Source organism: Globicephala melas, chromosome 2, assembly GCF_963455315.2.
Source record: "Globicephala melas chromosome 2, mGloMel1.2, whole genome shotgun sequence".
NCBI classification, from domain to species: Eukaryota; Metazoa; Chordata; class Mammalia; order Artiodactyla; family Delphinidae; genus Globicephala; species Globicephala melas.
In genome coordinates this window covers 77,819,457-77,847,210 of record NC_083315.2, presented here as the reverse complement: position 1 = coordinate 77,847,210, position 27,754 = coordinate 77,819,457, and the positions used below count along the sequence as shown (strand labels likewise).

The following is a 27,754-nucleotide window of genomic DNA, read 5'->3' as shown; positions in this document are numbered from 1 at the left end:
TGATGGTTGCTTCAAGCAAACTTTGGATGTCTTTTGTAAAACTAATTTTATCATTCAGGCAAGTTTGTTCTTAATATTGCTACAGTGGTGTCTCTACTTCAGGGATCATTAAGCTGCTGAGATTGTAGCACTCCTCTCCAATTAATTTTCTATTAACAAAACTGGAGTCCTAATTTGTAAAAATCAAAATAGAGATATGTTCACATTTTCTTAAGGAAACTCAGGACTCAGTGTTATGTATAAACTTCACAGGAAAAACAAGTTGTATATAGCAAAGCCCGTCCGAAAATACTGGTTTGGGCTTCCCTGGTGGCGCAGTGGTTGAGAGTCCGCCTGCCGATGCAGGGGACACGGGTTCGAGCCCTGGTCTGGGAAGATCCCACATGCCGCGGAGCGGCTGGGCCCGTGAGCCACAACTACTGAGCCTGCGCATCTGGAGCCTGTGCTCCGCAGCAAGAAAGGCCACGACAGTGAGAGGCCCACGCACCGCGATGAAGAGTGGCCCCCGCTTGCCACAACTAGAGAAAGCCCTTGCACAGAAATGAAGACCCAACACAGCCAAAAATAAATAAATAAATAAATAAACAACAACAACAAAAGTAAATTCCTGGTAAATTGTATGCTACTGCCCTGCTCAATGTTTCCTAGGACATCTCCTACCCAAAGCCAAGACTGTTCAACGCCTACTTGTCTTGATAAAAGTCAAGCATTTAAAAAACAGTTATTTTTCTCTTTAAAAACTAGCTTTATTTAAAAGAATCTGAAGCATAACACTAATAGGAAACAAACTTACAATACATATTATTCAAGAAAGCCTGCCATACATAATTTCTACTAATAGTAGGTCTATATACTGATAACATTCTTTATACAATGCACAAATGACATTTAGCATGATCCCTGAAAAGAATGGCCAACAATAACATGGACTGTTTGATAGAACCTCTACCCGTCTTACTATTTACCTACAGAATAAAAAACTAAAATGTGGAGATAAGTTAAACTCATCCAATTTTAAATTCTAGCACGGTGTTTAAGGAAGAAAGAAAAAGGATAAGAAGGAAGAAATTATAAGAGTTAAATATCTTAAAAAGAAAAATGAGAATTGGCTTACCATTATTTATAGTAATTATTAAAAAGTATTCAGAATTGAGAATTATTTGGTTTAATATTTGGAAGCCCTTAGACAGTTAAACTATCCATTATCTACTATATCCAATCAGTTACCAAGCCAATTTTATTTCCTTGAAAACTGTAACCTGTACATTAACCACATAAAGAACATAAACAATTTGGGGGTAACCTAGTCATTTCATACTTTATTCAGATTTTTCCACAAAGCAATTCATGAATCATTTAATACGAATACTTCTTTCAACTTCTATGATTCAAATAGAAACAGACCCAGTTCTAAAAGATTGTATATGAAAATACCAGAAAAAAAAAATCCCTAACATGTAAAACTAAATTTTTAATATAAAAAAAGAAACCCATGAAAACATTGGGCATTCAAATAAAGTATAATGGGATTATGACACAGTATTGTATCTGGCATTTTTTTAAATTTAAGAACTGAATCAGATTTATTGCTATGTCAATTCTATCAACAGCTAACAATCAAATGTACAAAATATACCACAACAACCATGCCAAAAATGATGCTGTATAGAGAGATCATTAGAATAACATTGGTAGACATTAATCTTGTAATATACATCACTGATATAGTAAAACCTTGTTAATTCAGGTTAAATTGATAAAAGTCTAAAAATTTGAATATTTTAAAAGATATGCAGTTTAAGCACTCACAAGCATTCTTTTTTTTTCTGTTAAGCACGTAATTTCAAATATACAAATTTCCAAGTATTATCTATTACGATTCTTTTGGGTACTTAAGGTTTAATGACAAAAGAATGCTTTTAAACTAGTATTCTGAAATAAGTGTCTCTAAAAAGCTTAAAATTTTCCCAAGGTTAAACATTTTTCTTTAAAATCTTGATTATGACTTTTATTAACAAATCTTTTCATCAGATAGTAGAAAGTAAACATTCAAGTCTTGTATCAATGGTTATAAATTGTAAGTAAATTAGAGGAGTTTTATGGTATTTTAATAGTTTATTAATAAATGAAGATTAATATTACTACTTATTTTGGTTACAGTGGAGTGAATGATATCTTTTTTGGTTGGAAGACATCAGAATAAGTTCAAAGTCTAATATATAATTTTAATGGTATGGGCTAAAAAAATTGAATATGCACTGTCAAATTAAGATAATTCCTTAGTAAATTATAACTGTAAGAGGAAGATCAAATTTTTAAGAAGTATTTATTGTATTATGAGTGCTATGAATTGCCAGCACCAAATTTTACCCCTCTCTCCCATTTCAAAGACATCAGGGCATCTACTAACCCATAAATATTGATGTCTCACATACTTCATAGAGTAGCTTAAACATACCAGCATATGAAATAATTAGTATTACATAGTAATTTCCTTTGTCATAGGAATAAATGTTGGACAAAGTCTGGAAACATTTTATTTTCCAATTTGAATTACAGTAATTTTGCCACAGATCACAGCACTAGCGCATGTATTACTTTAAACATGCTCTAAGAACAAAACAAAAATTTACTGCAAAAATACATGTCACCAATGTGGAACACACTCAGATTTGTATAAAAGTACTGAACTAATATCCCAAAAAGAGGTATATGTAAGCAGTACATAAGGAAGAAATAGTTTTAATATGAAACAGTCATTTAAGTCACATACATCATGATAAGAAGCAGGACTTTCTTTTATAAAAGGTATTTTAACTAACAAGCAACATCATCTACATCACCTACAGAACAAGAGAAGTACAGGTATTTAGAATAAGTTTTAATATAATTACAAGTAATGTGTTTCGACAAAATATGACAAAGACGAAGCTTATCCATTGGGTTTCATTAAAAGTCTTCAATGAAAACTTTCTTCCCTTTATTTGCCCTAGACCCCTTGTCTTGGGAGATACTAATCCCATCCCTAGTCCCTTTACTCCAGGGATGCCTCTAAGCCCATCACTGTACCAAGAGTTGGAAAATTACAGATATAACTTCTATACTGCTTTATCAGATAAATGGAATAGAGAAAAGGGGGAAGTTGATAAAATTTGGAAATGAGAAGAAAACCTCTGAGTTCAGAAGTAGAGGAAAAGAAATTGTGAAAAGTCTCCACAACCTAAAGGAGATTGGGAAGTACTCTCAAGAACGTATCAATTTGATAAAAATACTGCTTTCCATGGTGCCTAAATGTGGTCATATTGTATGAAATCAAAGATATTAAAGATTCATTCTGAATAAAGTTTTTAAAAAAAGAGAAATTTAATCCCACTTCATTATCTTTGTTCAAATCTTGCTGCAACAGACTGTCCCCTTAAAATCTAGCCAACCACAGCCAACAAAGAAATGAGAATTCTGATTAGAGGAAAGATATGAAATTTTGAAGTACAGAGCATCCAGGAAGGCACAAGGCAAGTTGGTTTATATAGCATTCCACTTGAGAGTTTAGGATGGGAAGAGGGCAACTGGGAAACACACCAAACATCTCAACCTTCCTGAACCAAATCAGAAAAAAGGAAAGACCTCTGCTTCTTTCTCCTTCCTACATTGATTGATTCCCTAAAGAGGACTGAGCACTCAGTATGATACAACATTGTTAACTACATGATGGTGTAAATAAGCCTTTATGAGCTTCCCTAAGAATCTAATCACCTTATACAGAGTTCTAAACCACTATTTACAAATGACCTTTGGGAATCTGGATGCTTTTAAACTTTTTTTTTAATTAAAAAAATCTTAAATAGCACAAATGTTCATGCATATGAAACCTTTATACACTGCAAAAAAGAAATCCAAAAACTCTCGAGCTCCCTCTAAAAATCATTGCTTATATATATATTTTACTATTACAAACAATTACCATAGTATGTTGGACAATAAGTACTAGCACTCAGTTTGTTCAAGACAAACAAATGTAAAAGAATATTAGAAGAAAACTCCTGATATTTTACCTGGATGATCAAAGTCAGCAGATTTCAGGGTAACCTATTATTGAAGTTTTTTTCCTACCACTAGGCAGAGTTGGGAGTCTAAACACACACACACACACATACACACACACAAACACACAAATTGGATTTCTTTATATTGTGTTCATCTATGAAGAATAAGCACTAGTACAAGAAAATCTTCAGTTTTATGTACATAATCTTCTAGTCTGGATAACAAGAATCATAATAGCAGTATGCTAAAGTATTTCACACAAAAGGAAAACATGGACCACAAATCTAATTCCAAGCACTCTATCTGAAAAATAATTTATTTTTCTATAGCAAGCTAAGCTGTCCTGCATTAGGGAGTCCAGTAGCATCTAGAAGCAAGTGGATCAGGAATTCTCTAGTGAAATGAACAAAGCAAGTTCTGAGAAAGGAACTGACACTTTAAAACTTTCTAGTAACCTAGCCTTGGTGAGAGAGCCTAGCTGCTGATAGCCAGGTTGAACTCTGGCAAAACTTGAGAATGTAGGAGAAACCCCAAGATTTCCTGCTCAATTGCATGTACGTGTGTCTTTGCGTGTATGTGTGCATGTGAGATGAGGCCTTTCAGTGATGGAAAAGGATTACACCAAAAAAGGTGCGATGCTACTGGAAGATTATGCCACCTGTGTGCAGTTATTTCCCTCACTGAGTATTTTTTAAATGTTTAGGACAGCTCATCACTTGTCTTAAGAAAGCCGTATTGATTTGTATCATAGCCTTCTTTGAGTCACATTAGGCAAATTAATATCTGGCCATTCTTATAGTTCATCACTTTCCCTACCAAAAAGCCTCTAGATAACTTCTGACAGTGTTATGTAGAGACAAATGTGGAACTAGTAAGAAAATTAATTCAAATACATGAAAACATTCAACAGCTATGAGTGTAGTTTGCCTATGATTTCACTGTTAAAATCAACCACGGGTTTTTCTTCTGTAAATTTAACAGATTCGTATTTAAGTAAGGTGCTCTTAAGACCTAAATACAAGAATAAAAATTCACTTGTTTGTAAGTTTTTAAAAACAACTACTTGGAAATGGAAAATAAAAGAATCACATTATAAATCAAGTATTTTTAGACTAACTTGGGAGAGGTTATTTCATTTTCACAAAACTACTAATAAAAGTGTAAGCAATAGAGGGCTTTAGAAACTGCATAATCAGTTTTAGCAATGAGCACAACTTGAGTACTACTGTGTAAAGTGTTAACTCCTGAAGACATTGGAAGGTTCTACTCAGCATCTACCTAACTGTATTCAGTCATTAAAAAAAAACAACCATGATCTGATGCTAGAACTAGGCATATAGCATACAGTGCATCATATCTTAAAAATCTGCAGTCACTAGGATTTCAAAAACAACATAATTAAGTCCTTAAACATTTAGAAAATTATGTATCTTTAACAAAAACTACAATGTAAGCAAAATGTGATCTTCGAGTATGCTACTGAACGTACCAAATGTCAAGAGTCAGCCCAAACTACTGCATTTTTACCTGCTTCAGCTGGTAAAGTTTTCACACAAAGGAGTACCTAGTATTAGAGTTTATATCATTTCATTTCCTAAAACTATAAAGACATTTATATTACAACTATATTTAAAATATCTTGTACTTATCTCTAACTAGTCACAGGTAAATGGAGAAAACCTTATATTGCCTTGTACCATATGAAATTGCTGTTTCTGTAGGTCAAAATTAAAACACTACTTAAAAAAATAAGTTTTATTCAAACAAAATACACATCACAAGCATTAACAGTTTTCTTCTAATAGGACATTAAATATTTCATTTTTATAAAATTCATCATTTGCTAGGCTGTATAAACTGTTCAAACCCTCCAATTACTGTTTTTCAATTGGAGAATATGAAGTTTCTTAGAAAAATCTCCAAATGATGAAAACTATACCAGTTCACTGGATAAAGTTCTGGTGACTACACTGTAAACAACAGAATTGAAAAATTCAATTAACTTTGCTTTAGTGGTTTGTGACATGTGACACCAGTGCTGTCATGTAAAAGTGTGGGTTCATGTTTATTAACCGAAGGACTATAATCAAAATTTTCATGCATAATTTAAATTTCTTGGCAATATTGCTGCTGCTGTCATTTCACCAAGGTTTAAAGTATCCCTTTTGCAGGTCACCACGTAGTCTTCAGAATTTTGGTCACAACGATGGTTCAAGTTTGGGAGATTTACCAACATCCAACCATTGTATAAATTATTATCAATTGTCATATAGAATCCTTTTTTTGGGTCACAGGTTATGATCCACTCCAAAAACAGGCTTCTGTTGTTTCAAATCTTAATTAGTGCACCTCCAACTGTCTCCATTCTTAGTCATCTCTCAAGAGAATACTCTCAGGTCCATTTTTACTCTTTCCCCAGTCACAGCGGAAACTCCTGTCTGCTGCAGGGCCTCGAACTGTGAGTAAGCTCTCATCTTGGCTCTTAATTGATCTTTGCTTAAAATGGATTTTGAACTCCCCTGAGGCTCATTTTTAATTTTCAGATCCCCAGAACAAGATTTTTCAACCCACCACTCTTTGGCCAGTAGAGCTCTCTAAGGCCAAATTGATGTTTCTACCTATCTCATTTGCAATATGTCCCTGGTTTGAAATGATATTAAGAAAAGTATTCACAATTCTTCTGAGGATACTGTATTATTTATTTCTCTGGAAAACAATAAGAAAACAACTCAATAATCAAATTGAAGAGTGAAGAGCATAGTTATATTTCTAAATAGCACAACTAAAAAATCCTTTATGACAACTCTACTAATTGTAGTCAATTTTCAACTGATCTAATGTTAGCAATTTCATGTGGTACAATCCACAAGTTAATCAACAAATACTTATTGAACATCTACTATATGCTAACATCTGTCTCATATCTGTACAAACAGACATCCTGGAAAGACTGAGTTGATAATATGAAGGTCACTAATTTCAAGGACCCTAATATGGGACGAATCTGGTGTCATACTCTATTATTTTTTAAAACACTCATTGAAATGTATGCTTTCGTCCATGTTTTAACTACATATATTCTTTCTGAAAACATGTTAAATGGATCCTCAAATATTTTTTTGAACTAAATATTTAATTTGATATTGCCAAAGTTCAGCACTGGAATACACTTGACCCTTGAACAACGCGGGGGCTAGGGGTGCCAACCCCCTAACAGTCAAAAATCTGAATGCAACTTTATAGTCAGCCCCCCAAAACTGTGGTTCCGCATCCTGGAATTTAATCAACCGTGGATCATGTAGTACTATAGTATGTGTTTATTGAAAATCAGTGGGCCCAGGCAATTCAAACCTCTGTTGTTCAAGGGTCAACTGATACATTTTTCAATGATTCTAACTTTTAAAAGTCAAAACTTGCCTACATTTGCTATATATTATCTTGAAGCTTCAAGAGGCTTTTATGTTCATGATTACAAACTAAAATTTACTTGTATATTACTTTCTAATGCACCCCCATATACATTATTCTTATTTAAGATAGCAAACAAAAACAATACAAAGTTTGCACTAGCAATGAAGTGGTTATTAATAAAAACTAAAAGGTAAATAACTTTTTTGTGTGTGCATTTAAAAAAATAATGTAAAACATTAAAATCCTGTGTCACTGAACCTCTGTAATACACAGGAGAAAAAAACCACTGTAGTTAATGCCTGTGATTAAGCATCACTGCCCACTGCAGGGGGACCAAAAGTTTCTCTAGTGCGCATTAACTGGACATCTTTGTCAGCCATACAGGTATCACAGCCCCATACTGCTGATGCTTCTGCTGTTAGGAGGCCATAAGCTGTTTCAGTCATTCCAGTGCAGATCCGATGAAACCATTTCTGACAAGAGGCTTCACATAAGATGGCATCCTGATCATCATTCACTTCATTTGTACAAATTCCACAAGGATACACTGGGTCAGAAGAAGAATGCCCATGACGGCTTGGGTGGAGAGAGGATTTATTGCTTTTCTCAGTGGTGCATGTATCTGCGGCACCTCTAGGTTGTCGTGGATTATTCTGTGTCCCGTTTGCATGGCTGTTGTTTGTAGCTTCAGTGCTACTCGAACGGCTATTCTCTTGATTTACGACATTGTTTCGATTAACATTTTTTAATTCAATATTACTCTGATTCACTGTGTCATCCATATTTAAGTGAGGTGGATGAGCAGAGGAATTTTGATTAGTGTTTTTGGTTGCTCCTTGACTAAAGTCTTGTTTTGGGGGTGGTGCTTTTGCTTGACCAAAAGTGTTTGGGGGAGGAATAAAAGAATGATTAGATTCTAATGGAGAACTAAAATTTGAATTATTTCCAGGGACAAAGTTAGATGCCAAGTCAGGGTTAGATATTTGGCTAGCATTCTGTGGAGGAATCTGATTGAAGTTTTCAGCAGGATTTTGTCTAAAATGTTGATTAGGCATGTTAACATTCTGACTTAGTGCATTATTATAAGATGGGTTTCCAAAACTCGAATTATCATGTGGCCCAAAATTAAAAGCATGAGGTCGATTAAAACCCATGCCCAAAGGATTCTGAGGAAATGGGTGTGGCTGATTCCTGAGTGAGTAAGGACCACAGTATGGGGAAGACATTCTTGGAGGAACGTGAGGTGGCATTCTGAATGTGCTGTAGCCTCCAAAGCCAGGATAGCCAGGGCCAAGATATGGATTTGACGAAGGTAGTGGTTTATAGGAAATAGTATTGTAGTTGTCATCAAATGGATTAGCAGCCACTAGATGGTCAGAGTTTGGATTTGGTGGTGGAGCATACTCAGACAATGGAGGAAAAGAAGGCCCCTGAAATGAGAATGTAAAATACATGTTTTTGATCAAAGAAGTCATAAATGTTAACATTTATGAACTTAGTTTTAAATTTCTTTTCAAGTGTTACAAAAATTTAATTCTTCACCTGACCTTTCAATTCCAAATAATGTTTCTATTTATATTTAATGATAAAACTGTGTAGGTTTCTTTCATTTAGGAAAGGAAATAAGGTGTACTTTTTTGAGCTCAAATCAATTGTTACAAACTCTAGAAGTACTCAGCCTTCAAAAGAAGCTTCATTACCGTAATTTTCATTGAATATGCTTGCCTGTAACTCTAGAATCTTTCACTTAAAATTTTAACTGAAAATACCTTTATACCTCCAAACAGCCATAAAATGAAATAACAGTAAACAGGATCTAAATTTCTTTCCCTAGCTTAACTTCAGAGAGTTAGCTATTAAAGTATTCCCAAAGCACTAAGGCCTAGGCCTCAGACTGGAAAAATAAACTGCCAGTTTTAGTCACAACTGCAAGCGTTAACAGTGTGGCCAAAATGGAAACAGGTAATCTGTACACATTTCATAGTTACTTGCAGTCTTTATAATAAAAACAGTGCTTCAAATTTACAGAGGATAAAACCAAGAAAGTCTGTATTTATAACTGTTTATTACAACCAAAGGTTTCAGACAAAAGATGCTTCCATCATGATTGCTTCATGATATGTACATACTACTTATTATAATAGTTGAACATTACTCCAAGTTAAACTTGTGTCCATATATTTTTAAATCTTTTCATAAAAGTACAGGCATCTATTCCTTTTAAATTAGCTTTAAGAGTAAGCATTTTAATTTATCTGCCTACACTTCCTTCCTGCAATATTCACTCTAGGCTTACAGTCCAATAATAGCTGCTAGCTGCAAAGCAAAAAAAAACCCAAAAAACAAATCACTGCAGAAGTCACTACTAGGTTCTGAATTAGGATAGGAAACAAAACCCACGACGAAAGTTAAATTTACCTCATAGCCTGATCATATCAGTGAAGAAAAACTGTTATTAAAGAAAATGCCAATTTACCTGGGTATTTGTCTTGCGCTTTTTCTTATCTGGGCTTCCTAGTTGTACACCTGGTCCTCCTAACCCATCCAGTCCACTATCACCACCTAAAAATAAATAAATAAATAAATCCAGATAGTATTTCTACTTATAAGTGAAATTTATATCTCTCATAGCAATATGTATTATAGCTACCTGTTAATATGTTTTCTATTTTTATTAGATAAAAGCAATACTAAGCTCTTATTATCTTTGTTCTCCAAAAAGTCTTCCCCATAATCTCAGCCAAAATCAGTCATTCACCTCTACCCCATAGCATTTTTTATTATTCTTTCAGTGAAAAAGTAATTCTCCATCCCACCCTCAAACCTTCAGTCATCTGGTTTCCTATCCCTGAAGCAAACACTGTTGCTAGTTTCTGATCTATCTTTCCAAAGATAATCTAGATAAATTCCAGTATATCTCTGGGGAGTACACAAACAATGGCATGCTTAGTATGGAACAAAGGTCTGTACCTTGCTTTCTTACTTGGAAATCATTCCATGTCATTACATATAGAACTGCTCCATTCTCTAATAACTGAGTAGTTCACAGTATGATTATGCCATAATTCATTAAACTAGTCCCCTCCCTATTGATGGATATTTTGATTGTTTTCAAACCTTTGCTGTTCTGCAATGAAAATCCATGTATCAATGTCTTTACACTCATGTAAAAGTGATTCCTAGGACTGGAATTATGGCATCAGGGGTATGTGCCTCTTAATTCTGAAAGGTATTGTCAAAATACAACAATGTATGTGAGTATGATTTTCTCAATATGATCAAGCAAAAGCAAAAGCTTGACTGTGAATCTAAGAAGTTTAAAAAAACATGGGATTTTCTTCCATTAAAAAAACACACTTTTTATTACAGAGAATTCTGAACATATACAAAAGCAGACAGAATAAAATTATGTGCACATATATGTAGATACACATTTGTAGTAAACTATAACACATATCTGTAATAGATTAATAAATAAATAAATCCAATGAGTTGACAGAGAATTACAGGAGACTTGCTCATACATGTGGATTCAGAGAAAGAGATATTTAAACTGAGTCCTAAAAGATGATAAGAAATCTCTCATATGAAGAGCAGAACGAAAAGCCTCTAGGCAGAGAGAATAAATAGAATAATAAGAGAATAAATAGAATAGCTTGAATGTGTCGTCCTGTCTGAGACATTTAAAAGAGGCCAGTGTGTTACGGAACTCCGGAGAGCACCTTTAGAAGAGGTTGAAGAGACAGGCAGGGACCAGATCATTTTAGAGTGTCATGAACTAAATGCTCGTGTCCCCGCACAATTCATATGTTGAAACTCTGCCCCCTAATGTGATAGTATTTGGAGGTGGGGGCTGTTGGAGGTAATTAGGGTTACATTAGGTCATGAGGGTAATGGGATTAGTGGCCTTCTAAGAAGAGAAAGTGAACTCTCTCTCTCCACACCCCCTTCCTCCCTTCCACCCTCCTTCCTCCCACATGCAAACAGTGGGAAAGGCCATATGAGGACAAAGTAAGAAGATGGGCGTCTATCTACAAGCCAGGAAGACAGCCCTCACCAGGAGCTGACAAACTAGCTGGCACCTTGATCTTGGACTTCCTAGTGCCAGACTGAGAGAAAATAAATTTCTGTTGTTTAAGCCACCCAGTCTATGGCATTTTGTTATGGCAGCGCGAGCCAACTGAGACATAGAGCCTTATAGTTTATGGTAAGGAATTTGGATTTTATGTTAAGAACAGTGGATGATCATTTAAGGATTTTGGGCAGGAAAGTAACACGATTTATGTTTTTAAAAGATTACATTAGCAATTGTGCTGAGAATAAATTGGTGATGGGAATGGGGTAGAAGCAGGGAGACCAGTAATGATATCTTTACAATAGTAGTTCAGGAAAAGTAATGGTACTTGGCAATAAAGAGAAATCAGCATGCTGGCGATAGTTCCACACATAAAAATGCAAAGCAGATTTCTGTAAGAGCTATTTAGAAGAGGTTTAAATATTGTGGAGGTAAAAAACTATGACAACAATAACAAAATTTTAGTAAGGATTCTGGATGTTAAATTAATATCTAAACATCAAAAGCTTTCATATTACAAACTATAACCAGTTAAAAGATAAAGTAGAAGATAAGCTTTCATTAACAGGAACAAAACTAAACTAAAATAGCTAGCAATAAATTTAAGAAGTGCACAAGATCAGTATGAACAAAAACTTTTTAAAAGCCCTATTGAGGGACAAAGAGGAAGACTTCTAATAAGTAGAAAGGTACTCCCTGTTCTGGCTAGCCATCTAGAACAAAATAATACTGTTTTTATTTAGCTCACATATTATCCCAGATAGCCTGGTTGTGCCCTCCTCAGAGACATCAGCACCTGGTGTCTGAGTCCCAGGCCCATAGGGCCCATCCTCTAAAACCCCACAGGCATTCATACCAGCCTAAGCAGCACCCCCTTCTCAGAGACCTGAGTTTAAACTCCACAGGGACCCTCTTGTGAGTTTATATATTTTAATAATTCCAACCTCTTTCCTATGTCCTTCAGCCTTAAGAATGGTAGCTGCTTCCCACAGTTGTTACCTCTGTAAAAACTTTAGTATCCTATTTTGCCAGTTTAATATCCGTTAACAATACTTTATATCAAATTCTTTCCATTAAAAATAACTAGTCTGGGGCTTCCCTGGTGGCACGGTGGTTGGGAGTCCGCCTGCCGGCACAGGGGACACAGGTTCAAGCCCTGGTCCGGGAGGATCCTGCATGCCGCGGAGCAGCTGAGCCCGTGCACCACAACTACTGAGCCTGCGCTCTAGAGCCCATGAGCCACAAATGCTGAGCCTGCCTGCCGCAACTACTGAAGCGCACCCGCCTGGAGCCCGTGCTCCACAACGGGAGAGGCCACCGCAGTGAGAGGCCCGTGCACCGCAACGAGGACCCAACCCAGCCAAGGACAAATAAATAAATTTAAAAAGAGTCTGGTTTCTGTCTCCTGGCTGGACTCTGACTGATACATATTTCTAACACCTCCCAGGCTGAAAATAGTATTACTCCTACGTTAACATCATTCCAGAGATTTAGCTTACTATCTACCTACCTACTTTTGCTCCTGTGTATAAATTTGTGATAGTAATACCTTTACAAAAATGGGCTATTATTTTTTAAATAAAAGCATTAAATTTTAACTTTATTAGAATTTAATAAAGGAAAAAGAAATAAATTAAACTGAAGAATATGCTAAATGTTTCTTCACCAAAAGAGAAATTTTTGAAAATAATTCTCTAAGGCTAAGAAAAGACAACAAGAAAAACATTAAGTTGGAGAAATTATGGTTTTTCTTTTTTCAATCTTTAGATGGTGTCAAGTGACTTCCTGCTTTGAAAGTTGAGGATAGTATAGTATCACATCTTATTCTTCTTTTTCCCTCCCTAAATTTAGCAGGGTATTTTCTATCTCTAGATTCTTCATTTCACATAAATTTTCTTTTCTCATATCTTTGAATACTTTTTTTCCACTCTATTTGTTCAGTGCTCTATTTCAGGGGTACTAATTATCATTATGCTGGGGAGATTTTTTAGCTCCATACCTATTAGCTCATCTGACTAGTCTTTTTCATCTGCACTTAATCTGATTATCTGAAGTTTTTCTATTATGTAACTTAATTGTTAACTATCTTTATTCTGTTTCTAATTTGTTCTCTATATATGTTGTTTTAGTCAATTTATTTCCTTAGGTCTGCAATTTACCCTTCTTCTGTGTTTTAATATTATCTTGTCTTTGAGCTCTTATTTTATTTAAGTTCTACAACTTGAAGTACATGTGAGTTATTTCCTTCTGTCCTGTAGGTTATGGGTTCTTCATCTTCTGCATGCTCTTTCTCTTCTTATTCTTTGTGTCAGTTCACTAGTTTGCTACAGTATGTTTACATAATTATCATGCTTTTATTTTTATCTTGTAACTTTGCCCAGACCTTTTAAGCTCTGATTTAATGTGCATAACTTTGACTCCCTTTTATTATTATCTAAGATTGTTTGCCTGGCTTAGATGGCTTGCATCTATTGAGATAATCATATGATGTTTTTTCTTTACATTATTTATTTTTATACATTTATTTATAAATTTATTTATTTATTTATTTTTGGCTGTGTTGGGTCTTCTCTAGTTGTGGCGAGTGGGGGCTACTCTGTTGTGGTGCGTGGGCTTCTCATTGCAGTGGCTTCTCTCGTGGAGCACCAGCTCTAGGCGCACGGGCTTCAGTAGTTGTGGCACGTGGACTCAGCAGTTGTAGCTCGTGGGCCCTAGAGCATGCAGGCTTCAGTAATTGTGGCACTCAGTCCTAGTTGCTCCGCAGCGTGTGGGATCTTCCTGGACTAGGGCTCGAACCCGTATCCCTTGCATTGGCAGGTGGATTCCTAACGACTGTGCCACCAGGGAAGTCCCCTTTACCTTATTTTAATTTTGAACCCAGTCTGACATTCCTATGTTAGTAAACCCAACTTACTAATTTTTATATGAATGTTATATTTATGTGACTGGATATGCTAATATTCTCTTTATAAGGCTTGCCTATGTTAGTAAGATTAACCTGTTGTGTTTCCTTGAAACATCCAGGCTCTTAATTCTAAGATTTTGTTAAATGCACATCTACCTAGTAGGGGGGTGCAGTAACCCATTCACATGGGAGGATTCCCTTGAGTCCTCTGATTCAATTTGTATCCCTGAAGGCTTCTTTTCTGTCAGAGAGTCCTTTAAAAACAACAACAAAAACTTCCCCTGTTTCACTCATTTTTTTCTTACTCAGAGGAGTGAGAAGACAAGACTACTCATTTAATTTGCTTTTCTCCAGACTTGAGGTTATTAGTAATTCTCAAAATTTTGTAAATCACCAGCAGCTTCCAAGGGGCAGGGATTGTTTTAGAAGCCTAAAACAGTGATCCAGATTTCACCCTGTTCCAGATTTATGTTACCGGGCAATGCCACTTCCCTTGTTTGCTGCTATCGCTGACATTTTTGCTGTTTTTTAAAACTGTTTTGGTTCATTTCACTTGAAATTTAGAAGAGAATCTGTACGGTAGCTTTGTTCTACCATCGTAGAAGTTTATATCTGTATCTATGTTCTTTCATTTAATCTTCATAACAAACCTATGAGGAAAATCATCCCCATTTTAAAAAAAGAAAGAAAAAGAAATGGAATTGTAAAGGTATGGATCATACCCCTGGTAAAAAAGCAGCTCTGAAATCTAAAACTAGTATTTGTTTTTCTTTTGCTTTTAGGTGTACAATTCAGTGGGTTTTGGGCGTATTCACCAGGCTGTGTAACCATCACCACTATTTAATTCCAGAACATTATCAGCACCCCAAAAAGAAACCCCATACCTGTTAGCCATATAATGTGTGGCTTTTTTTTTTTTTTTTTTTTTTTTTTGCGGTACGCGGGTCTCTCACTTTTGTGGTCTCTCCCGTTAAGGAGCACAGGCTCCGGACCCGCAGGCTCAGTGGCCATGGCTCACGGGCCCAGCCGCTCCGCAGCATGTGGGATCTTCCCGGACATGTGGGATCTTCCCAGACCAGGGCACGAACCCGTGTCCCCTGAATCGGCAGGCGGACTCTCAACCACTGTGCCACCAGGGAAGCACCTAATGTGTGGCTTTGAGTTTGGCTTCTTTCACCTAGCATAACATTTCTGACGTTCAACCATGTAATTTTATATATTAGTATTTCATTCTTTTTTATGGCTGAACAATATTCCACATTATGTTTATCCAGTCATCAGCTGGTGAACATTTGGGTTGTTTCTATTTTGGAGGGACTATGAATAATGCATTTACGCACATGTTTTTAAATGAATGTATGTTTTCAATTCTCTTGGGTATACACCTAGGAGTGGAATTGCTGGGTCACATAGTATCCCTATGATTAACATTTTGAGGAACTGCCCAACCGTTTTCCACAGTGGCTGCACCATTTTATGTTCCCACCTCTAAAGTCTGACAGTTCTAATTTCTTCACATTCTCCCCAAGATTTATAGGTTTTTTTTTTTAATATAGTGACTCTAGTGAGTATGAAGTGGTATCTCCTTGTGCTTTTAATTTGCATTTCCAAAATTACTAATGATGTTGAGCATCTTTACATGTATTTATTGACCATTTCTTTATCTTTTTTGAAGAAATGCCTATTCAAGTTCTCTGCCTATTTTTTAGTTAGAGTGTTTGTCTTTTCTGTTAAGTTTTAAGAATTCTTTATGTATATATTAAGGATACTAGAATCATCAGATGTAAAACACATACGTTTTTAATTTTGATGAAGTTCGAATTATTTATTTTTGTTTTGTTGCTTGGATAAAACTAGGTTTATCTGCTTTTAATATAGTAGTTTGCTTCCCTAAGATCTTGTACATATACTGTCTTCCTCAGTGGCCCACAAAAGGCAAAAATGGAAACTTCTGGTTCAAACTAAAGGAACTCCTATCTTAATATAATCAATAAAAAACACTGAATCACTATGTTGTACACCTGAAACTAATATAACATTGTAAATAAACTAAACTTTAATTTTTTAAAAAAAACTATAAACAGGGAAAAATATAAACATTCATTAAATTATAGTTGTGACCATTAAAAAAAATCTTTAATAAAAAAATGATAAAGGGACTCCTATCTTTTAATGTTAATTTGACATGGTAATCCCATTTGAATAGATGGTAAGTAAAGAACTAAGAGAGAGATCCAGTGCACTCCTCAAGGTCATTCATTCAAAATCATATGGTTCAGGAATGGCTAAACTACTTAACCAATGTATAACTTTCACTAGCCTATATACACTGAACTAATGAGTTCATATTAACAATTTGTATGCAGTTTTCCATAACAGTATATACTAACATACTGAACAGAGAAATGTGTTGTTCTTGAATCTGAATACCTAGAAATTCTGTGGAAAAGAATTACTAATGGGCTTGAGGTCAAATAATAAAGTGGCTATATAAATAAACAAAAGGTCCAAACATCAAAGTCCTGTCCTTCCTAACATTTTTTATGGGTATTTCATTATAACAAAAGTATCAACAGAAAAAGGTAATTCTTAAAAAATAAAAAGTTATTAACAAATTAGTCTCTAATCTAGAATATATAAATTACCATTCACAGCATTATTAAGACTACTGAATAATTATAATTTTACTATTAAAATGCTGTAAGTTAAAGATGGACAAAACGTACTCTTAATGGTTAGTATCTACCATCTCTGTTCATTTTCTAAAACTTTAATGATAATTCCTGTATTTACTGTAAGGCAAAACTCTGACATTTGGAATCAGTTAAATAAATTCATTATTTTCAAGTAATCTGTAAGCAAAACCACCTAAAATTCTTTTTTGAAAATTGAGTTTTATAGTATTAGTTTTTTATTTAAGAGTCTAATATTTCCCTCCATAAAACAATCTTCAAGTTCCCACTGGTCTCAGTTGCCTCACTTATTGTTCATCTAAAAAGTTAACTATGTAACATTTCCAATGGCTCTGACTCTTGGCCTTACCTAGGTCCCTCCCACTGCTATATGTAATACTGGTGGTTCTGTCATCTCCATGATGTTAATAAGTAATGTTAGATCAGATTCATGGTCATTGGGGCTAATCAGAATATAAGCTACCAAGAATTTCTGTAATTATTACTCTTTAAAAATGAAGTGCAAGGGGAGGGGAAAGTAGTGGTCATAAAGCTAGTTATTTAGGTTACCTTAATAACTTTTGGTACCAAAGCGACTCTCTATCTGCTCTACATATCTGCTGCAGCTGACTCTGCAAGGTAAACCATGAACATTCAGCCAGAAGTTGAGAGTTGTGGAGCACAGAACCAAGAAAACGGGAACTTCCAAATCTTGTTGTAACAGTGGCTACTCTGATCCTTCTGTTAATAATTGAATTTCTTCAACTCATCTCTTCACTCCTACCTTCCCAGAGCCCTCCGAATGCACAAGGCGGAAGAGAAGTGGGAAAGGGTGATATCAACAATAGAAAAAGAAACTTCTCTCATCTTAAGTTAAGGAATTTTATCTATATATTATCACATTTCATCATGCCAATCAATCTCAATTAAGCACAAAAATAGTTTTACCTCTCCTTTCACCCTTTAACCTTTATTTAGAGCTGGAAGCTTAAGTTGTTTCTCTACTTGTAGTCTTAGAGGAGAGTCCAACCTACTAAATGATACAATTTCTTCCCCATCTAAAGACGCTACAAATCAATGATCTTTTCATATGAAATCTGTTTGTAAGTATAAACTCATTCTTTTATTTGTAAGTACTTTTTATTTTGTAAAGAGCGGATTATTTACTTTAGGCCTTTTATGCTTTTTTTTTTTTTTAGGTCTAGTTATTCTTCCTATTAAAGACTCAATCTATTTTGGCCCCATGTCCTTAAAAGGGAGTGAAGGCATTATTCTGTACACTAGATAGCAGTGTGCCTTTAATATATTTAAATTTTTCCTTTGTTAAACTCACTTTATTCACAATAATGGTTTCGTTTGTGACAGTGACTGTTCTCATAAGTAATGTGACTACATTATTTTAAAATATTTTATAATCAACATTTTCCTTTAAAGAGACTTGCTTCATCATTATTCCAAATAAGTGTTTATTTTAATATGTGTATGTGGTATAAGGATGTATTCTAGGCTCATTAAATGACTCAACCCAGGTTTGTTTTCCCCCAAAATTCGTATGTTGAAATCCTAATCCTCATTATGATGGTATTAGGAGATGGGGCCTTTGATAGGAAATTAGGTCATGCGGGCTCTGCCCTTATAAAACAGATCTGGGAGAGTTAGTGCCCTTACATAACAGACCTGGGAGAGTTCCCTAGCCCCTTGCGCACGTTAGGACAGAGTGAGAAGGACTGTTGTCTATGAACCACGAAGTGGGTCTTCATCAGACACCAAATCTGCTGGCACCTTGATCTTGGACTTTCTAGCCTCCAGAATTGTAAGAAATAAAATGTTTGTTGTTTACAAGCCACCCAGTCTATGGTATTGTTACAGCAGCCCAAACGGACTAAGACAGTGCCTAACACATTGCCTGGCACACAATGGGTACTCAATTATTAGTTTTCATTTTGCTTTCCTTTAGACTAAACTATACCACTAGTGCACTTCATTTCAGCTTCTATAGTATTTATCATCCTATCAAAATATCTAATAGCCAGCAGTGTCAGCACAATCAGTGGACACTCAAGTATCGGTTTTTCACAACAGCAGAGAAGTCTGGGATATAATGTCAGTTTACTCTACCATTTACTATGGATGTGAACATCTTAGCTAACAGCTTTATCTTCACCTGAAACACATACTTCTGTAATACTGGTCTCTACCATGGAATGGAAATATTGTGAATTAATATGTGAATATAGGGCTTCCCTGGTGGCGTAGTGGTTGAGAGTCCACCTGCCGACGAAGGGGACGCGGGTTCGTGCCCCGGTCTGGGAAGATCCCACATGCCGTGGAGCGGCTGGGCCCGTGAGCCACGGCCGCTGGGCCTGCGCGTCCAGAGCCTGTGCTCCGCGGTGGGAGAGGCCATAGCAGTGAGAGGCCCGCGTACCACAAAAAAAAAAAAAAAAAAAAATGTGAATATAGTATTGTATGAATTCCATTAAGCATTTGGCAAAATGGTCTTATATGATTGAAGTGAAAAAGACATTATTTCCTTTTAGAATGCAAGGCAGAAAGTGTCTGCTATGTGATGCCCCAAACCTAGATCAATCTGGGTATGTAATAAATACTAAATTCAGAAAGCCCTCAACATCAGTGATTTAAAGTTTCATATATTTGTGGTTCTTGTGCCAGCTGTTCGCCCCAAATTAATGATCTTTGCATTCCTGAGGTACATGAGGTTTAAGGCTGCTCACAAAGGTAAAGCTTAGAAGGGTGGGTGGATGGCAACCAAGTGTGAAGCTGACTCTACACAATAATGTCAATACCTCGAATAATGGGCGGTCTTGGTGGAGCTGAAGCTTTGAGGATGAGTATCTTACCAAAGTCGGGAAAAAAGAGGGCATGCCTAGCAGAAGGAACAGAATGTGCAAAGAAAAATTTAAAGACATATCCTAAATGCAATGGGGAACCAATGAAGAATTTTACAAAAAAGAATAACATGACTAAATTGTGTTTGGGAAGCATTATAGCAATGGAACACACCGGCTAAGATTTGGGGCCCTAGAATTTAAGTTCTAGCTTTGCCACTTACTAGCTGGGTAAACTTGAATATGTTACTTAACCACATATTACTTAACCTCTCTGAATATCAATTCCTCAATTATAAACCTAGAATGATGATATCAGCCAGCTTATAGGGTTATTGAGAGGATTAAGCAAGATGATCCATTTAAATTACTTAGCAAACTGCTTGGTAAGTACTCAACAGATGGTAGTTACTTACCACCAGCAGTAAGTAACAATGTGCAAAATGGGTTAAGAAAGACAAAACGGGAGGCCACTGAAACCAGTGATAGGGTTATTATAATAAGCAAAGAGATAATCAAAACCTGAACTAAAGAAGTGGTTGTGGAAAGACTGAGGAGATGATGGGTTCAAAACATACTAAGGAGACAGATAATCTAGGACTCTGGGACAGTGCTGAGTTGCAGTGGGGCATGGGTTTGGATCTCTAGATAAATGATCTTCATCAGGTTAGGGAATATGAGAGAAAGAACATGCTGGAGGTCTCACAGATAGACACCTTTCATTCTACTTGTTAACAACAAAATCCATTTATCTCCCCCTCATAAATTTATTCTTCCTGTTATATATCTGACACCATTCTCTTACAGTTTTCTCCTCTACCTCTCTGGCTACTCCTTCGCATTCTGTTTTTCAGGGTCCTCTTTCCCCTTTTATCTCCTAAATGTTAGTGTTCCTAAAGTTGCGTTTCTCAATGCTTTTCTCTTCTCACTCTTCACTCTCTTGGGTGAGCTCATCTACTCCCAAGGCATCAATTAGTATTCACATGTTTACTGATAACTTCCAGATCTCTATTTCTGGCTCAGACCACCGGCCTCAGTCCAAACCACGTGTATCTGTTGCATACACTGCAACATCCCAGGGGGATATTCATTCAATGTGTTGAAAACCAAACTCGTTTCCCTGACACTCTGCCTAGCCCTTACATATGCCAATTAAAAAACAAAACAACAAAAACCCCCAATCCTTTCCTGCAGACTTTCTCTCATCAGTTCTTCCCCTCAATTCTGTGACTGTAAATCATGCTTCCTCTTCAATCTTAATCCAAATCTTCCATACACTTCTCTGATCAAGATGGTCTATATTTTTTAGTACAGTCTACTTTTAGCACTTCTGTGACATTTTTGTATTACTATGCCATTCTAAAATACATGCTTACCTCTCCAATGTCATTTCTAACTCTGGTTAAAAGTGTTTCATCTGCGGGTGCACAGTCTTTTAAAAGCAGATAGCTACTTAATCACTTTTGCCTCATGACTAGAGAAATTTCTACTTTTACTAAAGAACTATCATTTGTTCATAGTCTAGATGGAGTTATCTTGATACTATATAGTGTTCACCATAGTTCTGATATGAGTCATTAAGTCTGCTGTCTTAACTTCTTCAGGCAAAATCAGTAATAAATCAGACATAACTGTATTTGAAACAATAAATGTGGCATGTATGTTTAAAAAAAAAGCATTTCATCTGAAATGAATGCTTCAGCTTCCTTCTTCATCTCTAAATTTGTTTTTCTTCCTTCATTTTCTCTTTTTTTCCCCCAAGACTAACTCTTCATTTGCATCCTTGTTGCTATTCCTTCTCTCATATGCAGAAACCTGATTTATGAGGAGTCTTGTCTGTCTAATGCCCAGCTTCCACAACAGCGAATACCTAGCACATGGCAGATATTAAAAAACACGTACTGAATGCTCTATTAATGAATTATCCTCTCTTTCTGTTGCTTTTTCAGTTTCTCCCCTCTCCTTCTAAATCAGGTTCTTTTGTTTGTCTACTAATATGTCTGTCATTTTTCAAGGGAGAAAAAATAAAGAGAACCCATACAAACTTTCTCTTGACTCTCTTTCCAAGTTATTGGCTATGTCTTTCCTTCTATCACCAAGCTTCTTTTAAATTATATCGTCACCACTTAATATTCACTACTTTGAAATGTAGTTTTCTCCCAAAAATGCCTTCTCAAAATCACCACTAACTTCCTAGACCTTTTTCTCATCCCTCATCCTTCTTGCTGCTCTTTCTACATCATTTAAAACAAAGGAACACCCACCACTTCGTAGAACTCTCCTCCAGGAGGCCTTCCTTGACTCCCTTAAAGATAGGTTATATACGTTCCTTTATGTCCTGTAGATTATCACAGCATTTATCATGCTGTTTGTAATTGATTACTTATTTGTCAGTATCCCAGACTACACTAAAAGTTCCTGAAGACAGGTATTATGTCTTCTTAATCAATGTATTCTCACTGTCTGGCACTATAACTGCCCAACAAATATTTGTTGAATAAACGAATGAATAGCGTCATCAGATCAACACCTAAGAGTTCTAAAAATACTGGATAATGGGAGTGTTGGTTAGAATAAGGAAAAAGGGCAAGTAAAAGTGGTGGGAGGGGCTACGCACAATCCGAAAGCAGCATAACGATACGAATCAGTTCCTTCATGTATTCACTCATTCGTTCATTTGGTATTTACTGTGAGCAAGGCAATTAGGAAAGAAACAGAAGGATAATCAAGATATTGCACCTATCCTCATGGATCTGTCTTACAACCCAGGGCTGAGGGTTTGGGGAGTGGTAAGAACTGGTAGGAAACAGGAGTAAGATACTTTGCCATTAAATAGCAATTGTGAATCTAATATTAAAATATCAGGACAGGGACTTCCCTGGTGGTGCAGTGGTAAGACTCCAGGCTCCCAATGCAGGAGGCTCGGGTTCGATCCCTGGTCAGGGAACTAGATCCCACATGCATGCCGCAACTAAGAGTTCGCATGCCACAGCTGAGGAGCTGGCGAGCCACAACTTAGGAGCCTGCCTGCCGCAACTAAGACCCAGCACAACCAAATAAATAAATATTTTAAAAAGTAAAATTAAAATAAATAAATAAACTATCACGACACGTTTGGAAAACCACCGATCAGCTTCCTCTGGTCCACTTACCTTCACAATCTAGGTCTACCAGCAGCAGTTCTCAAACTTTAGTGTACATAAGGAACACCAGGGGAGCTTGTTAAAGATGCAGAGAAATCTCTCAGAAATTCTGATTCTGTGTGTCCAGGAAGCTACATTTTGAATAAGCATCCTAGGGGATTACGATGCTTTTGGTCTACGAAGTCCTTAGTCATTCACATTGCCATAATTTTGCCATATCTGAGTTATGTCTATAATATTATTTTCTAGTAATTCCTTTAAATTTAAAATTTAAAAAAATATATAGGTCTTTCTCTATATATAGAGAAAGATATGTCTATTTATCTATATCTTAGTCTTATCCTAAGCAAAAGGTTTGATAACTTATATTTTTGATAATACCCATGAAATAAATACATAACCATTAAAAAGTCTGATTATATATATATCATTGGATAAGAAACAGTTTGAGAAGCACTGTTCAAGAGATTATGCTCTGCAAACACCACATTCTACGTGCAGTCTGATGATATAAATTATAACTAGAAGCTCCAGGGCAGTGAAGTTCAGCAGAATTGTGCTTCGGAAGAGCTCATGTAGATAATCTGGTACCTTTTATGGATTATAAAATAATTTTAAAATGTTTTAAAAATTAATGTTCTAATTAGTACAAAATGACATCATAAAAACCCCTCTTCATATTGGCTTTTTATTTTAAAAAGTGCTTTGTCTTTTATTTTGGTACTTGACTCTCAGAATATTCTTGAGCTGACACCTAAGTCAACTTCCAACAACTAGGGCATCAAACTTAAAACCAGCAGTTGTAATAAAACAAAGACAGATCTGTAGTTTTGATGCACAATAAAATACCCATCAATTTTATTTAAAATTACATTTGATTAAGACTGATAATTGAGTTCAAAGGTATAAACTTGATAAAGCTTTCTTTTCCTTCAACCCCAAAGTAATTTTTAATAGTAGGCAAAATAACATGGCAAACATATCAAAGAAATAACTATCTCAGAAAGGTCTATTCCTTAAAGGCTTTGGCAATTCATAACAACAAAGAGAAAAGAAAGTTGAAATAGAAAACCTTCACCAAATGAAAGATTGTGCTATTAAGCCTGTAAAAACAATATTCTGCTCTAAATTATGTTTTTGCTTAAATGGCTAAGAAAATCAATCTCTAACTAAATACTCAAGTGATGTTATTTGGATATCACATTGTCACTGTGTCACAAGCCAGTTCTATAGGTTTAATCTCTAGTCACAAGGAACAAAAACATAGATGAATGGCTGTGGTCCTTGATCTCTACATCACTTAAGTCAATTGGAAATTTACCTTACTACTTACTGATTTATAAAGCACTTTATCCTGTTTGGATGAAAGGATTATTTCAATAACTTCCTAACTAGCCTCCCTGCTTTAGCCCTTGTTCTCTACAGTCTATTCTCCGCAGAACAGCCAGTTAAAAACATAAGGCAGGGCTTCCCCAGTGGCGCAGTGGTTGAGAGTCTGCCTGCCGATGCAGGGGACACGGGTTCGTGCCCTGGTCTGGGAAGATCCCACATGCCACGGAGCGGCTGGGCCCGTGAGCCATGGCTGCTGAGCCTGCGTGTCCGGAGCCTGTGCTCCGCAATGGGAGAGGCCACAGCAGTGAGAGGCCAGCGTACCGCAAAAAAAACCCAAAAAAAAACCATAAGGCAGATCACTCACTCTTCTGCACAAAATCATCCAGGCGCTATCTCAGAGTACAAGCCCAAATCTTTTAAATGGCTCACAAGGCCAATACACATTCACCCCATACTTCAGCTCAGTTCACACTACTCTCCCTTTGCTCACTCACAATAGCTTCTTTGCAGTTGCTTGAACACACTAGGCAAATTCCAGACCCAGGGCCTTTGCACTTGCTGTTCCTTTTGCCAACACTTCTATTCCCACACATATCCATATGGCTCTGCTCTGTCACTTCCTTTGGGTCTTTGCGCAAACATCATCTTCCAGCTGAGCCCTCTTATACATAATTGCTACCTCTCCACCCCCATACATATTTTCTAACCACTCTCCCTGCTTTGATTTTCTCCATACCACTTACCATTTGACATCCTATACCTTTTATTTGTTCATCATTTGTTTACCCTACAAGAGTGTGCATTCCTCCTGGGTGCAGATGGTCTTTTTGCTTTGTTCACCGCGGTATCCCAGTGCCAAAAACAGTGCCAGGCACACAGTAGATGTTCAATAAATATTTGCTTACTGAACAAACAGTATTACTTCAACTTTGTGACTTTCGGCCTGAACCCTATTGAAAGCTGGAAATAAGAGCTGGAGGATACTCCCCAAATTTCCAGACGGCACTTGGTGTCTGTGAACTTACATGCGTTATCTTTTGTCTGGCACATCGTTCCCTCTGATACTTCTTAGATAGTAAGGCAGCAGGAAAATTCCTAACTAGTGTGCAAGGAAGAAGCAAGCCAGCCGTGTATAAAACTGATTTGGGGCGATTTGATTCTTATCCATAAGCCAATAGAGAAAAGCCTTTTGAATGAATATAGGTTCTCCTCTTAAGCCTAAGGAAAATAAAGCTGTATGTTTGTTGCCTTTTGGAGAATGGGAAGGGGGGCTGGGAGAGACACGGAGGCCCGGCACACCTTCTGCAAGAGCGTCAACTCCAGTGCGGTCCAACTTACTTTTTTGGGGGGGGGGTGGAGGGCATCGTTCGTGGTCTCTGCCAGGGGGTGTTTCTTTCTCACCCTCTGAGCTGCCTATTGTGCTGTGTCTGGCCAACGAGGTAAGGTGGGCGAGGAGCGGGGTATGAAGGGATGCTGAGTGCGGCTTCAACTGCCTCCTAACACAAAGTCGGGGCGGCCAGGGCTCGGCACAGGGGACGCGGCGGCCGCGCGCCTCCGACCGCAGCCCGGGCCCCGGGGCGCAGGCGGGACGCGGGCTGCGCGGAGTTAGGCCCGGACAGAGCCCCGTTGCCTCCCGGCCGGCGGGCACACGGCCCCCGCGCGCCCCGCTCCCCCCGCTCCCCTCAACCCGGCGCCCTTCTCGGTTACCTCGAACTCTCTTCAGCGAAATGGGATCCTTCTCCTGTTCTGCTGACATTACAGACCGCAAAGCATGACTCCCCCCCAGGCCGCGGGAATTCGGTCTCTTTGATGCTGCGGCGGCGGCTCCTCCTCCTCCTCGCGGGGCCGCTGCGGCTGCGAGGCGAGCCTCCGAGGTGAGGCGCGGCCGAGGGCAGTGGGGACGCGGGCCGACTTTGCAAAGTTTGGGAGGAGGACGAGGCCTCGGGGCAGCCGGGCAGCGTGCTGGGGCCACCCGGGCTCAGCGGCGGCGGCGGGAGAGCGGCCTGGGGGCGGCCCCCCGCCCGGGGCCGGCGTGTGCGGAGGACGAGTGCGCCGCCGCCGCCTCCTCCCACTCCTTCTTCTTCGCCGCCGCCGCCGCCACCGCCGCCTCAGGAGCCGCTGACAGGGGAGGCGGGAGGCGGGCGGCCCGGCCCTGGCGGCGCACTCACAGCGCCCTCTGAGGATGAGGTCTGCGCTCTCGCCGCTCCCGAGTCGCAGACACAAAAGCCCCCAGCTTAGAGCCGCCTGCAAAACCCGCTCTGGGGCGGGCGAGGGACGTGGCGCGGCCCCGCGGCTTCCCCGCCCCGAGCTCCCCAGCCCCGCGCGGGGACGGACTTTGGGGGGCGGGGGCCGCTGCCTCGTCCCGCGGCGCCTCCTGCCGCCGCCGCCGCCTCGCGCTCCGCCTCGGCCCAGCCCCCACGGCCCGCGCGCGCCTCTCGCTCCACGCGGGGCTAGCGGGCCCGCGGCCCTGGGAGCCGGGGCGGGCAGCGCGCGCCGAGGGGCCGCCCCGCCCAGCCCCCCGCCTACAGGCGCCCGGCGCTCCCCCGCCGCCACCGAGCCAGAGGACGCTCAGCTCGGCGGCCGACGCACCCCGGCCCGGCTTCTGCGAGGAAACTGCATCTCCGAACTTCTTCGGAGGCCGCAGCAGGCATCTTGGCCTCGCGGCCAGGGATCTGAAAGAGGAATGTATGAGCCGAGCAAACTTTGTACGCGGGAGCTGGAGAGTTCTCGGCGGGCAGGCGGGCAGGTGGAGACCCAGATTCCCCGACTATGTGTCAGTGATCTGGACACCTGTTTGTGGAATGCCCCAACTGCAAGTTTTAACGACCCGATTCTTCAAAAAAGAGCGATGCGTAATTAATACAAGAAAGGGGGATGGGTGGAAGCGGTGAGGCGCCGGGACCTGATGTAGACGTTAAATTTTAGGAGAAGGATCTCCTCGCCCCCATGTGATTGTAGATTGTATTTGGTTACTGATTCCACATCCATCGTTTAGGCTGTGTGACCTGAGGCAACTTAGGTAACCTCTCTGAGTCTCAGATTTCAGATCTTGAAAAGGCAGTGGGGCTACATCCCTGAGGTCTCTTGTATCTCTGACATTCTTTGGCTTACTTTCACGAAACTGTTCTCCCTGTTTGTTAGGTTTCCAGTTATCCTACTAAAGAGAATCTGTAGGTGCAGACTCTAATCTTCAATCAGGTGAGACTGATTATTTTGATCCAGAATCACTGAGAAGCACTCATTAATCATATGAGGGCTTAGAACTAACTACAAATAGGAGTCTCTTCCTTTCAGAGACAAGACCCATAGAACTCATTCACTTGCAC

The 27,754-nt window shown here is 38.3% G+C and overlaps 1 protein-coding gene across 1 annotated transcript; it reads right to left on the bottom strand.

The window, feature by feature from the left end:
• Positions 1-738: 738 nt before the first annotated feature.
• Positions 739-26,793, bottom strand: PYGO1 (pygopus family PHD finger 1). The gene is made up of 3 exons (XM_030878757.2): positions 26,136-26,793; positions 9,932-10,017; positions 739-8,885 (listed from the first exon to the last, which is right to left on the bottom strand). Exons 1-3 carry the CDS (start codon positions 26,182-26,184, stop codon positions 7,761-7,763), a joined length of 1,260 nt encoding a protein of 419 aa, XP_030734617.1. The 5' UTR covers positions 26,185-26,793; the 3' UTR covers positions 739-7,760.
• Positions 26,794-27,754: the final 961 nt, after the last annotated feature.

Coding starts and splice junctions, on each gene's coding strand:
- PYGO1 (XM_030878757.2), bottom strand. CDS start 26,184: ATGTCAGCAGAACAGGAGAAGGATCCCATTTCGCTGAAGAGAGTTCGA. Junction 10,018..26,135: donor TTCGCTGAAGAGAGTTCGAG/GTAACCGAGAAG, acceptor ATTTATTTTTAG/GTGGTGATAGTGGACTGGAT. Junction 8,886..9,931: donor AGCGCAAGACAAATACCCAG/GTAAATTGGCAT, acceptor TTCTCATTTCAG/GGGCCTTCTTTTCCTCCATT.